Source organism: Pteropus medius, unplaced genomic scaffold (assembly GCF_902729225.1).
Source record: "Pteropus medius unplaced genomic scaffold, Ma_sr-lr_union100, whole genome shotgun sequence".
NCBI lineage: Eukaryota > Metazoa > Chordata > Mammalia > Chiroptera > Pteropodidae > Pteropus > Pteropus medius.
The window spans coordinates 8,014,508-8,031,496 of NW_024340699.1; the positions used below are offsets into that span (position 1 = coordinate 8,014,508).

General features: G+C 50.4%; 1 protein-coding gene and 1 long non-coding RNA gene across 7 annotated transcripts in view; one reads left to right on the forward strand and one right to left on the reverse strand.

Moving 5' to 3' along the window:
- Positions 1 to 16,989, forward strand: part of WWC1 (WW and C2 domain containing 1) — a 130,896-nt gene that overhangs the window by 78,043 nt on the left and 35,864 nt on the right. For all 6 annotated transcript variants that reach the window (XM_039877373.1, XM_039877391.1, XM_039877399.1 and 3 more), the window contains exons 6-9: positions 4,454 to 4,583; positions 5,963 to 6,109; positions 7,332 to 7,405; positions 10,896 to 11,138. In XM_039877373.1, the coding sequence (XP_039733307.1) occupies positions 4,454 to 4,583; positions 5,963 to 6,109; positions 7,332 to 7,405; positions 10,896 to 11,138 (594 nt within the window). The remainder of the gene's footprint in view (positions 1 to 4,453; positions 4,584 to 5,962; positions 6,110 to 7,331; positions 7,406 to 10,895; positions 11,139 to 16,989) is intronic.
- On the reverse strand, positions 224 to 3,043 carry LOC120614646 (uncharacterized). Its single transcript, XR_005656032.1, has 3 exons — positions 2,863 to 3,043; positions 1,330 to 1,423; positions 224 to 927 (listed from the first exon to the last, which is right to left on the reverse strand). It is a non-coding gene; the product is annotated as an uncharacterized LOC120614646 (long non-coding RNA).

Genomic DNA, 16,989 nt, shown 5'->3' on the forward strand with positions numbered 1-16,989 from the left:
GATCCAATGTAATTTTCACTTTTAGAGGCTAACCTGCGGCCAAGTAAGATGCGGCTCTGTTCGTTTCTTCCGAGCCGTTGTGTTCGTTGTCATTGTCGTGACTGTACTAGCTCAGAGCAGTCACTCTGTGCCAGGAAGCACTTTCAGCGTTTCTGCTTGGGTGACCTCATTCGATCCTCATCGCAACTCTGTAAGGAATGTTCTTTTAGCTGACTCCATTTTATCGACGAGGAAGTTGAGTCGCATAGTAAGTACTCAGCAAGTGTTAGTTTACTGTTTTCGTTAACCACACATATAACCGAGATTTATGCGTTGGGTCACCTTCAGTCTATCTAATGGACTCATTGGACAGTCATTACAGAGGTGCCTGGAAGGTCCACGGAGGACATCCAGTTGAGTTTTCCGGTCTCGGGGACATGTCACTTAGATTCCCGAGGAGGTCCCGTCTGTACAAGCAGCGGCTTCTGCAGTCACTTGCTTTTTCTCTCTCCTTGACTATACCTGTTCATCATTCTCTGAGCTTCATATCCGCTCCCACCCTGTGGCCGCAGCCTGAGCCTTTGGATGTCTGTCCCCGGGCCCAATTAATCGAGGCCTGTTGGTTCTTTCTTACATCTTCCCACCACTAAGTCCCAACCGCCTGGGGCAAACCACCATGAATCCCTCCCAACACAAGATATAGGAGAGTGTTTTAGATTGTGTGCAGTACATTTTTATATTATAAATCATTGCAAATTATGGTTTTCTACATATGTGCTTATATAGATATATGTTACTGATATATGTATATAAACATATGCCAGTCCTATCTCACCCCAGATTCTGATCTCACTAAGGGATCGTGCTTTCTGCTTCTTGGTGATCTTCGGCAGAGCCAGGGACAGTGGAAGGCAGTCATGCGAGCTGAGAAAACTCCTGGTTTTTGACCTGTAAAGCAAGCAGCCTCCTCAGGCCTCCACTTGGCAGTGGGGTAGCTTCTGAGCACATAGTTTAAGGGCTGCTCAGGCCCACGTCATCTTGCCACAGGCGTTCCCCCCTCCTCCCCCGTCCTGCAATCCTCAGGAGCTTCTGGTGAGAACCCTTCCCATTATTCTCTGAGCCACCACAAACCTGTTTTACCACTTTGTCACCCTGTAGCAGCATTGAAAATTCTTGTCGTTTGGGTAAGCTGAGCTGAAACCTCAGAGACAAGCCTCCTCTTTTTCCCTCCGTCCTCCCGCCCGGTATCAGCCAGATAAGACTCCTGCAGCAGCTCTGGCTGCCCACGCCCCCCCAGCCGGAAGCCCGCTCCCCTCATTCAGTGCGGGGGACACCTGCTGTAACGCACACCTTGGCATAGAGGGTTAGGCTTGTAGCCGCCAGAAGACATGGCCTGGGTTCGAATGCCAGTGTCCTGGGACCGCCGAGCTTTAGTTTTCTTTATCTGAAAAATAAGTTATTGTGAAGATTGAATTGGAAAATTCACGTGAAGTGTGTGACAGTGACTGGCACATAGGAGCCCAGTGAGTGTAAGGGGTGAAATGCATGTCCTAAGACCTCCCTTCCTGGCAGGGAGGGGGAACGCCTGTGGCAAGATGACGTGGGCCTGAGCAGCCCTTAAACTATGTGCTCAGCAAGAGGGGTGACCTCTTGCTGGTTGCCTGCTTGACCTTGGGAAGGAGCTCGGATGAACTAAACATCCGCCCTGGGCTAGAGGCTGCTCCGGGTAAGCAGTGTGCCTCAGTCACCACATTTCACGGCCTTTACTCCCTTAAGAGAAGTGTTTGTTTTGACCCATCTTATAGATGAGGCACTGATGGGGTTGAAATATACCCAAGGCCACCCAGCTAGTAAGCGTCCGAGCTGGGATTAGAACCCAGCACTATTAGATTTTGAAATTCATGTCCTAAGACCTCCCTTCCTGGCAGCATCCCAGGTAAACCCCTCCCCACCCGGAAAGCGTAGGGCCCCTCACCATCTGTCTATATCTCTTGGGATCTGTTTCAGATTCTGATAAGGGACGATGAAGTCACTTCTACCTCCTAGCCTCCCTTTTTTGCATTACACGGGGCAAGGTGGAATGTATCCATTTGTTCAGTTCATGGTCCCCAGCTCATTTTCAAAAGAAAAGAGGACGATGAGGATTGAAGGACACCTCTTAGGGGAGACTGGAAAATCAAGACAAAAGCCGGGGTTTAGGGCCTGCCAGCTGCCTTGAGCCCACATAAATAGGAAAGAGTTGGGACTTGGCACATCACCCCCGTGGGAGGAGGACAGCGCAATATCTCTCTGCGTGTCCCCAGAGCTGCCCTGCCCAGGTGAGAGTTGTCTGGACAAGACCGAGAGGAGCTGGCTGCTGTCGGAGCCTCTTCCTTGCGTCTCTGTGGCTACTGGGTGTGTGAATCTGACGTGCCGAGAGAAAGGACAGCTGCGTGATTTGGAAATTCTAAAACACACCACCCACCCCACCCGAATACCCTAGCCTCCCCAACCACACAACTCTTTAACCTTAAAAAAAAAAAAAAGACTCATTCACTGAGTACATAATGGTGACCCTTTGTTCTCCTCCCCTCACCCCAATCCCAAGAGTGCTCCCTCTTGGAGCTACTCTCGGGAGCCAAATTCCAGAGCCTGGGTTGCTAAGGCCCCTGAGAAAAATCAGGTAGAGGCTGTCTGAGGAGCCCAAGGCCCAGAGACAGACTGCTTCTGTCTCATCCTGCTGAGGATTCAAAGCCATCCTCACCCTGTTGGCAGAGGACAGCTGGGCACAGCCCCCTCCCCAAAGCCTCCAGCCCCTGGACCTGCTCAAGCAAACAAGGTCTCCCTTGCACCCACCCCTCCCCTGCATTTGGGGCAGGGCCACCTCCAGTCCTGGACACTCACTCTGAGGGTTCCTCCTCTCCACAGGCGGCTTGGGCCAGCCTTTGCTGGGGGGAGCTCCCTTTCGACTAATTTCTCCAACTAAATCTGAGAGCAGTCTTCTCTGACCTGGCAGGCTTGCTCAGGCCCAAGTCCTCGAAAGGAAGAGACAGGCTATTTTTAGTGGGGAGACATAAATGGGGCTTTGTTTTCGCTCCGTGGAGGCTGAAATAACGAAAGAGAAACGGGAGGACTGTGCTGAGGCTGAGTCCCTCCTCCCTCTCCTGCTCAGGGGCGCAGACGATGAGACCTGGATGGAAACCTGCCCCGCCCCGCCCCCCAGTGATTCCCATTCAGGTTATTTTTAGCTCAGGACCATTTGGCCTCTAGCAGGAAGTGGGAAGGAATGCCCGCAGCAGGGTCTCATCCTGAAGTAATGAGTGTGTGGTGCTTCCTCTGCGACTGTCACAACCCCTTTCCTGCACCTGGGACTGAAACCTCGGGTGGCACATTTGGCAACGTGGTGAAGCAGTTAAAATTCACCTCTGCCCTCTGAACCCTTCCCCCAGCGCAGCCCCACTTCCCCAGAGGACCGGGGTCTACACCGTCTCCGGTTTAGTCTGACCTTCAGAAAACATCATGACCCTTCACTTTTTAAAATTCTCTCCCCTCCCCCACCCCCATCAAAAAACGAACCTGTGCATAGGACCTAGATAAGCCGATAAAGCTCCAGGCTAGAAGCCTTTTAACCCCTCACATTCCTTCACCACGTGATCTTCCATCCTTTCTCCCACTGATACTCCTAACACCCCTGTGACATGCGCTGGGCAGACGACATTGTCTACCTTTTTTTTAGAGGAGGAAACCAAGGCTCTTCGCGGTTGAGGGCCATACCCAAGACCACACTACTAAGCAGCAGGCCTGAGGGGTTTTGTCCTTTTACCTTTCCTTCATCGTGTTGTCAACTCCACAAATGCTCTTCAAAGAGGGTGATTTTGCTCCTCTTCCCCAGAGGACATTAGGTGAAGTATGGAGACATTTTTGGTTGTCACAACTTAGGGTCAAGACGCTACTGGCATCTAGTAGGCAGAGGACAGGGATGACACTAAACATGCTACAGTACACAGGACAGCCCCCCACAACAAAGAGTGATCCAGCCTCAAATATCAAGAGTTCTGAGGTTGAGACATTAAAGAACTAATATGCCAGGTACTAAAATTACTCAAACATATTCAAGCCTGCTAGAGTCAACTTACAGGCCACTACCACATAAATTATTAACCATAATACAACTTGATGAGTGCAATGTCGCATCTATGTACAACATCTTATGGGAACACCTAGCCCAGCCTGGAGGACCCAGGGAGGTAATCAGGGAAGGCTTCCTGGAAGAGCGGACACTTAGAGGACCCTCGACTTCGAGTGGTGTTGCTTCTGCTGCCCCACATTATGGGACATTTGCAATTTAACAAGGTCCTTCCGTGCCTTATCCCATAGGCAGGATAGAGAGGAGACTTCTTGAGGGAATGAAGCACTGTGGTCTGTGCTTTTGCCTTGGGGAAACCCTGCCCCTCGCCCCATCTCTGTCTGACTTTTCCCACTGGCTGTCTCCTAGAATCGATAAGAAAATGTCTGATGCTCAGGGCAGCTACAAACTGGATGAAGCTCAGGCTGTCTTGAGAGAAACAAAAGCCATCAAAAAGGCCATTACCTGTGGAGAAAAGGAGAAGCAAGATCTCATTAAGGTACGAGAGTTCTGTGACACGGGCCCCATCTCCAGTTCTCCCACGCACCTGTGCCTGGACTCGTGGACTCTGTCCACATGCTACACAGATCACCGAGTTCTCACTAATTATCTTGAGCTTTCGGCCTCATTTTATAGAAGAAGAAATGGAGGTTCAGAAGCATTGAGTGACTTGCCTAAGGTCACACAGCTAGTGTAAATGGTAGAGTTGGAACAGGAGCCCTCTAGTCCAAAAGTCATGTCCTTACCACTAGCTCTAGCTACCTAGCTTTGCAAAGAAGCGAATGAAGGGAGGTGTTTCGGCATCATTAACCTTGATGTCAGAATGTAGCATCTTTATAAGCATTTCATTGCATGTTCTGATTCTATGCTGGGAACTGAACAAATGGTAATAAATGTGATTTAATGTGCCAGGCAGTTGTGCCAAGCACTTTGCATGCATCGTGGCTCACTTATTCCTCACATCAGTCCTACGTCATCCCTATCATACAGGTAAAGACCGTACAGCTCACAGAGTACCTGGTAGAGCCAGGATGCAAACCCATGAACACTTGTCTAGAAGCCCATTCTCTTATCCCCTGTGCCTCTCACTGCCCCTCACAGGAACTACCCTGACCTCTGAGATATTATCGTTTTTATCAGCAGATCAGGAGTCTGAGGCTCAGAGATGCCGTAAGTGACTCAGTGAAGGAAGCTTTACAAACAGAACAGAATGATTTCAGAGCTCCTGGCAGGACAGCAGCCCCGTGAGAGCGTTCAGATGAGGCACTAGTGGACAGTGAGGCACATTCCCATCATGTTGGCAGCTCAGAGCGCGGAATCTCTGGTCAGATACACTAGGACCAAATCCCAGTTCTCAATTGCCAGCTTCTCCACGTCATGACCCCCTCATGGATAAAACAGGCATAATCATGGGTCATTCCTGGCAGGACTGTGGTCAAGATAATAAGGTCACAGTAGGGTTGACAGTTCCTGAGTGTTGTCTGTATTAGCGCTTTGCGTTGTTCACCTCATTTAATCAGTATGATAGCCATGTGAGATAGGACCAGTGATCATTCTCATTTTGCAGGAGAGGAAACTGAGGCACAGAGAGGTTCATCAACTAGCTCAATTCACTCAGCTAGGAACTAGCAGAGCAGAAGTTCCACCTCAGGCAGTGTGTCTCCAGAGCCAGCGTCCCCACCAGTCCCTCCCGTGTCATAGGCCTGGCACGTACTAAGTACCCGCTCACTGGTGGCTGTTTTCAAGATAAGTAGAATGTCTGGGTGACCTTGGGATCCTGCTAAATTACAAAAAGTAGAGGAAAGGCGCATGGAGTGTGACAGACCCAGAGCTCCCTCCCAAGAAGGTGTGTCGCTAACCCTGCCCTCTGCCCATCAGAGCCTCGCCATGCTGAAGGACGGCTTCCGCACTGACAGAGGGTCACACTCGGACCTGTGGTCCAGCAGCAGCTCCCTGGAGAGCTCGAGTTTCCCATTGCCGAAACAGTACCTGGACGTGAGCTCCCAGACAGACATCTCAGGAAGCGTGAGTAGGCAGTGTGGGCTGCTGGGGGCCTCCCAAGGGAGAGCCTTTGGGAGGCTGCTGTGGTGGGCGGCCACCTTCCCGTTACTCACCTGAGGAGCTGGCTCATGGCGCTCTGTGGGGCTGGCTACTAACTCAGCCTTTTGGAGCTCAGTCTGCTGCAGATCTGGCCCCAGCTTTCCAGGAGATGAGGATATAGACGAAATGTCAGCACTTCTTCTGTGTCCTGAGTATCACCTGGCCATGTGGTTTGTCTCTAGACACTGCACAGAAAGTACTTTTGATTTCCTTCATACTGTTTTTCGGCACTATTCTGTTTTTCTTTCACCACCTGGAAAACAGGATATTTCCTCCTGTTTGTCCCAAAACAGTACACACAGCTTTCAGACAGCTGCCTGACCCCCAGTTCAAAAGCTCAGTCTGGTCATAGTGCTGAACAGTGCAAGTTCCCTCCAGACATAGCTCATGAAACCAAGGGAGGACTGACCTGTGGCAAGCCATCATTTTTGGAGAGCTTTTGTTTCCTAGAGCAGGTGACGTCGAGCAAACGTCCCTCCCAGCCTCCATGGCTGAAATGCTATTCCTATCTGACGTAGCTGTGTTCCCACTAGTAAAGAGAAGCTATATCTACATCTGGTTGGGTGAGCCTTGTAGCTTCTTGCCGTTCTTGACCGACTGACCCAGCCAACGGGGCTACCTGCTCCTCTCTATACCACCCCTGTGTCCACCGGTCACCCTCTTGCGGGCCAAAGTATTTGTGAAGGAACTCTGTGCCTCCTTCCACTTCCAGGACCTTCTCTTCATCACCCAGTGTTTCACGCCCGACGGCAGCCTCCTGAGTTTTTGGTCGACCCCCTTCCCAGTGTTCCCAGAATGGCTTTCTTGTATATTAGCTGTTCCTGTCTCCTCCTGACCAGCTGTCCTCCATGCTTCTGTGGCTTGAATGGGCTCTAAGCCATTTGAAGCTGCAACGTGATATTTTGGGCCCCCAGCTTCTCTTCTAGATGTGATCGATGTCTGTATTCGGGGCCCTTCTCACGGCCTGAAGGAAGAAAAGTGTTTTTGCCTAACTAGCTTCCTTGCCATCCACTCAGCCAGCTCCATAATTGCGGCCTATTCTTAGCTGCTTCCCACACAAGCTGTCAAGTCTCTCCTGAGCTCTTGAAACTCAACTCAGCACTGGCCACAACAGCCATGTAATTCCTGACTTTGTTCTTCTCCCCAGTTCGGCACCAGCAGCAACAATCAGTTGGCAGAGAGGGTTAGATTGCGCCTTCGATATGAAGAGGCTAAGAGAAGGTAATTAGAGGCTGGGGGCTGGGGGTGGGATGTTTCTAACAGTAATATCTATCGTAAAGGGTCTGCTCTGTGCCTGGCTTTTTACGTGCCTCATCCTGTTTAATCCTACAAAGATTATGAAGATACATCTTAAAATCTTCTTACTTTTATTCTCTCTGAAACTCAGAGAGGAAGTGACTGACCCAGAGATACTTAGCTAAAGGGTAGAGATATGCTTTCAGCCTAGATCTGTTAAACCTCAAAGCCCAGTTGTCTTCCACTTGCTGGCCTCAGTTTCTGTAATCAAGGTTTTCCAGTGACCCTGTATGCAGTTTATTTTGAAGGAGCACGACTGGAGTTTTAGCAACAGGCTAAAAAGACTCTGGATCCTACCCACTCCAATGTCACCTGCCCAGTGCTTTGACCAGGCTGTGCTTCTAAGGGGTGTAGACCCCAGTGACTTTAGGTGTTCTTTGGCTTCACAGGATCCTAAGCAGTTGAGTTCCACTGCCACAAATACAATTAAAATAATAAAGCTGACATATTTAGAGCATCCGTTACGGGCCAGGCATTGTAATAAGACTTCTGTATGTGCATTATCTCAATTAATTTTAAAAGTAACCTTATAGCATAGGTTATATCATGTTATCTACATGTTAGAGAGGAGAAAGGTAAGATCAAGATGTTTCATGACTTTGTAAGGTGGTGGAGTCAAAATTTGAACTTTGGATGATCTGGCTTCAAGTCCATGATCTTCCTAGACACTGAGTCAACCTTACTGGGAAAGAACCCACAGGGCATTGTTGGCGAATGAAGCCAGATGTATTGCATTCAGTTTTCCTTTGGCTAAGTTGCCTGGCTCATGGAACTTGTAAGCCAGGCCAGGTAGTGTGTGGCAATGCCAAACACTTCTGCCAACTCTGAGAGCATTCGAACCCTTTGCAGCAATGACAGAAATCTGATAGAAACAGAGGAAGCAAAGAAGGGGATTTATTGGCTTATTAAACTTCAAAGTCCTGGGGTGGGCTAGCTTCAGGCACAGCTGGATCCAGCGGGTGAAATGATATTACATAGACTTGGTCTCTTTTCTTTTCTCCGCCCTGCTTGCCTTTGTATTGACGGACTTTCTTGTCAACACAAAGCTTACATGGTACCAGGCTAGCAACCCCCCTGGAAAGAGTGTCTACCTTTCCCAACAGTTTGAACAAGTGTGGGTGCTGAGACTCGCTGGCTTTTCTGAGTGAATCAGTCATTGTTGCAGGGCAGGGAGAATTAGAATTGTCTGAAGGTCCAGGCGTGGATCATGTGCCCAACTCTAGGAGGGAGGTTGAAGTCAGCTTCGCGAGAACCAAGTGACTTGAAAATGTGGGAGGAGTGATTCCCCAAAGAAAACTTGGAATATTGTTAACAAAAGGGAGAGAAATTGGATACTGGTCAGGTAGGGGGAAAAAAACCCCGTCCTCTGCACTATTTTAGCTCCCCCTAGAGGTCCAGCAAAACAACAGAACTTCTGCATTCGGACGGCCACTTCTCTTCTCCTGAAGAGGACTGCCCTAGACTCCGGGTCTGTTCCAGTGCCGTAATGCCTATCTTAGGTGATTAGTTCTGGAGAGACTACAGGGTTGGAGTCTTCCCTTAGGGGCTGAGCCATTCAGCTTCTCATCACAGGGAGAAGTCATATCACAACTAACTTCTCATCACGTCCGATCTCATCTCCCTTTGTGCATCTCCCTCCACCCAAAGCCAGTTTAAGGTGTAAGGGACAGAGCACCCTGCCGAATGGGAGAGCAGAGGCTGTGGGACTTGAAGGAGGGCGGGCCGGTGGCTGTAATGCAAGGTCTGGCCCATTGCATGCCAGGCTTTGTCACATGTGCGTTTCTGGGGAGTGAGTCTAGTAGTAGTTTTCATCAGATTCTCCAAAGGATGTATAGCCCTGAGTTTAAGGAGCATTGGCATAGGGAAGGTGCCGCTAGAAAGAACATCCAAGAAAGCGTCAATCACCCCTTCAATGTCCCACATATAGTGGAGCCCTTGCCAGACCTGGCCACACCATTCTGTCCTCAAAGCAGTGGGGGACAGCAGCTACCGAGTTATCCCAAAGCCAATTCTTGATGGATTGTTATATATGTGAATATGCAATTTAAATTACTTAACTCTTAAGAATCCCTGCTGAGACACTTGGCTGGAGAGTGAGCAAACCTAGATATGTGTCTCCGTATGGAATTTTTACTACATAACATGGAGATCTTGCCTCTAACAGTATTTTGATAAAATACGTGTTGGGCCACATTATCTGCAAATATGATCACACTAGGAGTCCAGAGGCCAGGGCTCTCCACAACTGTTGGCCAGGTTTATGATTTTTCAATCTTGAGCTATGTCCTCTCTGGACATCTATCTGTCCAACAGGGTCTCCCACCAGGTCTTACCTACATTTTAGGGGTGGGGTGAAGCTAGGATGTGAAAGCTCTTTGCAAAGACAAAATCCTAAAGGGTCACATGATTGCTTTTTAGATATTTGTGTTAGTGCTCTTAATTATATTATGAATCTTTATTTGGTTCAATGGTAATCATACCTAATATCTAGCATATTAGGTAATCAATCATACATGAGGATGCCAAGTCTCACAGCAGTTAAGGGACAGGGTTCCCAACTCCTCCCTTTAAAACATGTATTAAGTGCTTGCAGTGTATTAGGCACTGTGCTTAGACTTCTAAGCTCATGATACCGAAATGATTTCTTAACAAAATTTCCCTTTCATCAAGAAGGCCGGAGCCAAGACACCAACTCACAGCCTCTGGCCCCACATCCACAGTTCTTTACATTTGCTGCCACCGCTGTGAACATGGTTAGCTGTTGTATCGTATTTGTGTTGTGTCTGCTGTAGTGGGCCCGTGACAGCCGCTGATTTAGTGCCTAGTAAGTGCCAGTATGAATACATTTTTGCTCATTTTCACAATGAGTAATCGTTTTCTTATCTGCGAGGCTCAGAGAGTTTGCCCAGTGTTGTATACGTAGTAAATGGTCAAACCAGAAGATAAGAGGTAGCGGAAACATTTATTAAGTGCTTACTGTGTGCCAAGTACTGTGCTTTGAGAGTTTATGGGTTGTCTTAAAGCCTTCACCCACGACCCATGAGGAATGGGTTACTTCCTTCAGAGAAACTTGCCCAAGGCCACATAGCTGGTGTTCGGAGGCTATGGATAAATCCAGCTTTCTGTTCTATCAGGCTTAGTGTCCCTTGGGGCAGGGACATAACCTTGTTAATGTCTCTGCCCCATCCCTGCAGAGGCTACTCAGTGTTGGCACGTGGTAGGCACCACGCGGGTTTGTTAGATAAAAATGTATTCCTTGAGAGGACATGCTAATCAAAAGGAAGTCAGTAGGTGTGAAAGATTACTCTGTGGATATCATGGCTCCTCGTCCCTCTACCCCTTGGACATGCAACCTGTCACCCTGCTCCCACAGTGCCGTGGGCACACCAGTCACGCTCACCTTGTCGGCCCACAGGGTCGCCAACCTGAAGATCCAGCTGGCCAAGCTCGACAGTGAGGCCTGGCCTGGAGTGCTGGACTCTGAGAGGGATCGGCTGATCCTCATCAATGAGAAGGAGGAGCTGCTGAAGGAGATGCGCTTCATCAGCCCCCGGAAGTGGACCCAGGGGGAGGTGGAGCAGCTGGAGATGGCCCGGAAGCGGCTGGAAAAGGACCTGCAGGCAGCCCGGGACACGCAGAGCAAGGCGCTGACGGAGAGGTGGGGCTGGGCTGGGCTGGGCTGGGCTGGGGGGAGCGTGGGAGCCTTCCCTCACTGCTGCTCACTCCTCCAGCCCCCGGTAGGGGAAGAGGTGAGGGGGATCACCTGCCACATTTGGCTCCACCCTGAGGACACAGTTTTTGAGGTCTCACAATTTTCCAAAGTAGCAAATGATTCACCATCTAACAACCCCAGGACTTTACATAGGGGGTCGCATTACTAAAGGGTCTGCCGATGTGTAGGTTTTTAGAAATTATCTTCTGATTAAGGTAAGCCACATAACTGTATAATGTAGTGCAATCGTTTTCCAACTTTGTGACAGTGACTCACCTTATGCAAAAGTTTCACAAAACGATGCATACTTTTCTCTATGTGTGATGGCCCTGTGATGTTTTCTGTCTTATTTTGCATTTCTTTTCATGCTGATCTTGGCCCGCTAATTGATTTCTGCCCCATGCTAAGGAGTTGCAGTTTGGGGGTCGATCAGGTGACTTAAATGCTAGAGGCCCACCTGGCCATGGGCTGAGTCAGACTGGCATGCATAGACCCCACTTGTCTAAAGTGGGTGCTGTCCCCCTCCTCCAGCAAGTGGGAGTGCAGGCCCCAGGTTGCCAGAAGTCTCTGTTTTTCAAGAAAAGAGTTGTTTGGATTTTTTTTAAATATTGGCAACTAATCCAAAAAAATTTTTTTTTTAATACTCTGAAAGCTAAATCAGCTTCATCTATGAGCTCAATTAAAGCCGAAAGCCACTGGTTTACATTCTCTGGTTTAGGCCTTTATTGCCTTCAGAGTCCCACCAGCCAGCACACACGCTGGGCAGAGCATAGCCTCGTGTCCACAGGCGGTCCTGCAGTCCCCGGCTTCTCTTTCGTTCGTTCGTTCATTCATTCATTCATTCATTCATTCATTCATTCTGTCCGTCAGCCCTATGTTTATTCATTTAAGAAATGTTTTGTTGCACATTTTCCGTGTACGAGGCAATTTGGAGGATGGAAAAATTAATAAGCCATGATCCCTGCCCTTATTAAAATCTGTTCTCATTATTTTCACTTTTTCTGGCAGCAGACTTTATGGAGCAAGGTCCCTGCCCTGAAGGAGCTTAGATTTGAAGATAGTGATTTTCAAACGTGTGGGGTGTAGGGTGAGCAAGGGAATTCTTGCTGGTGAAATCAGAGGTAGACGTCCAGCTTATGAGGCAGGTAAACTTGCCTGTGCCCCAGTGGAAGCAGGTCAGGAGTCCTAGGTGCCTGGATGTGCTCTCTCTGCATCACCCAGTGATGGGTCCTAAGACACCTTCAGGGAGCCTTCTGAGCTCTAAGGCACCCAGGTCACAATCCCATCTAGCAACTGAGTGAGCTTCCTTTGCACATGGCGGGGTTCTCGGTGGATCAAGATGACCGGTCCCTTCTTGGCCTCTCGCAAAACATCAGAGGCCACTGACCAGTCAGTGGTGGGGAATGTCTCCCCACCAAGCCCTTTGTCAGAATTGTTACCAGGGACTTGACATTTTCCTCTTCTCCATCCTCCCCTGGGAGGGGTGGCTGATTAGTGCTGACCCATCACCAGGCAGGTGGGAGGAGGAGGAGACTAGGTCTTCAATAATTGCTGTCTTACACCGTTTGGGAGCACCTTCTAGAAATCTCCCTTAGCGCCAAGACTCTCTGTGCTGCTTTCTCTCAGACTGTGTGCCTTGGGGACAAAACCTGTGTCTCTATGCCTTCATGCCTTCAGTGTTAGTTGAAAGAAAATGTGCTTAGCCGGCCTGGGCAGACCTTACTGGAGGGCCTCTGCAGGCATCTCCTGGTCTGTCTGTTTGTCCTCTAGGTCCCTCACTTGTTCCCAGAAGCCCTTAGCTATTCATCCTGCTCACAGCCAGCTGCTGAAGAGAGCAGACTCATGACAGCTTTACTCCTTATTGGGTTAAAAGAGAGTCCCTTCCCATGGCTGACCTTGAGCAAGTCATTGCCAATATGGATTTCAGTTGCCTAATAGAGAGAAAAAATAGGATAATTACTTCAAATACCTATATGGTCTGAAGGCAGGTGGTTGGACCAGATTGTGAATTGAGGTTCTTCTCTGCTATAGTAATTTTGGTTACTTGAAACTAGAATCGGATGTTCTCTTAGAGTCTCCTATGCTACATGCAAAAGGTACCATGATGTACCAGACCCTGTAACTTATATCGTCTCGTTTAAACCTCCCAGCAACCCTGAGGTTATTCTTCATTTTATAGATGAGGAAACTGAGGCTCAGCCGACATCACTGAGTGGCAGAACCGAGATTAGAACCCAGGCTCACTGGCTCCAGAGCCCGCGCTTGCTTTAGGCTGCTGCCATTTAGAAGGTCATTTGTTATCGCCTTCGGCCCCGTCTTTCATGAGTAGTGAGCTCACACAGTCAGTCCAGGGAAGCCCAAATCTCCACGACTCAGCAGCTGCTAAGCAGGCGAGTGCAAGGTCCCGAAGGGCAGGATCCTCTGGGGCATGTGGGCAGGAAGAGGAGAGAGCTGGGGAAGGGGAGGGACAGTCCCGATGGCTGTGAGCCTCCTGCAGGAGGGAGGGAGAGAGCCAGAGCCGACCCAGCAGTCTTTGCATCCATAGCTGTTTGCTTTCCGCCCCATGTTTGTCTGTCTGTGTCCATCCCTCTGACTGTCGTCGCTCTAGGTCTCTTTCTTTGTTTCTCGTACTCAGCTCTGTCTCTCAAAATGGGAATATTACGCCCTCATCTTGACACGACAGCCTCTCCATTCGAGGTGCCTTTGAGAAGAACAGGGATAGACACCTTCAGGAAAGCCACACCACGGAACCTGCCAAACCCCAATCACAAATCACAGACATCCTGACTCCCCTCGTCTTACCCCTGCTTCCCCCTCCCTTCCCACGGGCCCTCTCACTGCTTTGGGAGCTGCTCTGCTGTCCTGCAGGGTGCGTGTTGGAGTGTGGACTCCCTGGCCCCACCCCAGGGACCGGTTCCCCTGGCCTGAGATGCAGTTCAGGCTCTTGCATTTTGAACCAGCGCCCCAGGTGCTGAGCTGAGCTTGTGGGGATTCCAGCCCTGCCTTCTGGATGCTCTGCCTTCTGTGCTTGATGTGTTTGTTCTTGGCCTCCCAGCATGTGCCAGGCAGCACACACAAAGGCCATCTGGCCTGCCTAGCCCAACGCCTCTGGGAGGAGGCCTCAGCACCTGTGTGTTACTGCTGGTGGCTACACCCCTGTGCTCAGAAAGTCAAGGCCACCTGACCCCCAGGCCCCTCAGCATCCTGTGGGGGCTCCAGTGGGAACCTGCATTTACTCCCAGAACATGCCGATGTGGTTTTCTCCCAGAGAGAAGTAAAACGGAGGTGGAAATGCTGAGCCCCGGCTGCTCACACCAGAGCTCACACCAGTTCAGGGCTTCGCTCTTACAAAGGGTCAGGAGATTCCATGGTCGTGTCTGTTCCATGGCGCATCAAGGACCTTGTTCTTGACAGGCTTCGTCTGCTGGCCTGCTGCCTGCCCTGCCCCAGACAGGACTGGGGATTGAGCTGGCCAAGGACCATGCCAAGGCTACTCTGCCCACTGCCCTGGGTGTCTTTTTGCAACTTTTTCAAGTCTCTGCCCAGTACCGGGCCCCGCCCACCCCTCACCTCTTCTCAGTTCTTCTGGAGCCAGCGCTGGTCTTCATTGCAGGGCCTGCGTCGAAGGCCTGGGCGTGTTGGTGGAGGGATAGTGTGTTTAGGTTTTTCCGTGGAAACGAACTCTTTCTCCCAGGCCCCAGGCTGGGTTGGCTGTGCTCCAGGAGCAATGGGTCAGCATCCTGCAGGATGGCATAAGGGGCCATCATCCAAGGGGCTGACAGTGGAACACATCTGCCCAAGGGAGATTTATTTAATGTTATGGTCTTTCAGCAGAGCACATGAACTTGGCCTACTTCAACTGGGAGAAAGTCCCCTATTTGGCAATTACTTATTGAGAGGCCCACGGGTGGGTGCCACGCTAGGTGCTGGGAGAGTGATGCACAGCTCCTGCCTTGCAGCCCCCAATCAGTGCAGCAGCTCGTAAACCTAAAATCACCCTTGATACTTAGTGAAGATGTGGATTCCTGGTCCCCACCCCCGGACTTCTGATTCGGTAGACCTGAGTCGGGCCCAGGGATGTGCCTTTAATGAGCACTCCTCCCTTTCTCATGCAAGTAGTCTGCAGGCTACACACCAAGAATCACTGATCTAGTGGATCCACGGGAACACCCCAAGTCATGGGTTTGTCAGGGCAAAGACTTGCTTGATGGGGCCCCTTCCCTTTCAGATCTGGGGACCTCAGAGTTGGCCCACTCCAGGAGTTAGAAGGAGCCATTCCAGGGGCCAGCACATTCCCTGGAGCCCACCCAAGCTGTCCTCTCTGGGGGAATTTCAGGAGAAGCTAGGGGTTAAGCAGTGGGCCTGTATCCAGCACTCTCTTCCAATCCCAAGGGTATTGCTACCAGGGAGAGGTCGTGAATTGGGCTTTAGTGTCAGACGTGCCTGGGTGCAGACCTTGGCTCCCAGGATTCGTGACCCTCCACCACACACACCCAGATCTTCTCTGGGCTCCCTGGACCCATTCTTTGCTGACTGTCGCCAGTCCATTCAGCCTTGGAATGCTGTACATACTCAGAACTTGGTCCTGGGCCCTGCCTTTTTTTTCATTCTATGTGTTACTCTAAGATGATACATTTGTTTGTCAGGGCTGCTTAGCCATAGTTCCACAAACTGGGTGACTTAAACAGCGGAAATATATTTTTCCACCGTCCTGGAGCCTGGAAGTCAGAGGCCAGAGCGTTTGCAGGGCTTTCTTCCGAGGCCTCTCTCCTCGGCTTGTAGGTGGCCATTTACGCATGGTCGTCTGCTGTGGCTTCTCGTGGCCTCCCTCTGTGCATGTCTGTGTCCTACCTGCCTCTTAAAAGGACACCCCTCAGATCAGGGCCCATCCGTGTTACCTCATTTTACCTTAATTACTTGTTTAGAGGCCCTATCACCAAATACAGTCACATTCGGAGGTGCTGTGTTGTTAAGACTTCAACATATGAATTTGGGGCTGGGGGACACAATTCAGCCTGTGACAGATGGTGATCTCTTCCATGTGGCGATCCATGTGACAGTGGTCCCTACCTTTACGGCAGCCCACCTGTTCACATCCACACATCCGTAATGGAGCCCTCCTCTTCCCCCGGCTTGCTCCGCCTCCCGTCACCACATCCACTCAGGCGCCGGTGGCAGTGACCTTGCAGTCCCCTCACTTACTCCCTGGCCCCGCCCCCTCCAGTCCACGCGCTTTCTGTCTCCTCCAGAGTCACCTCGTCCACAGCATCTGAATCACACTGTGACCGCCACCCTAACTCTTCTCCCTGCCTTCTGCCCATAGCCTCCTGCCCATTTTCTTCACAGCAGCCATGGTGACCTTAAAAGAGGTCTCCCCCGCCGCCCCAAATCTCTGTGGCTTAACACAATAAAAGTTTATTTGTTCCCTCCATAGCCTCCAGTTAGATAGTCTTCACTGACAGGCAGCTTTCAGCATGGTTGGTCATTCAGGGACCCAGCCTCTTCTTATCTTGTGCCACCTCCCCTTTTAGGTCATAAGAGTCGTCCTCCAGGGGACAGGGGACAGGGGACAGGGGAGAAGACCCACCCACCTCTCTTAACCACCTCAGCCTGACGCTCATCACTTCTCTCACATTCTATTGGCCAGAACCTGGTCACGTGCCTCACGTACCCAGCTGCAGGGGAGGCTGGGAGGGAGGTCCAGCTGTGGCCCAGGGAGCACAGATCTGGGTGAGCACCAGCTAGCTCAGCCACAAAGTGACCTGCTCAAAGAGGCTCATCTGCCAGTCTGAATTGG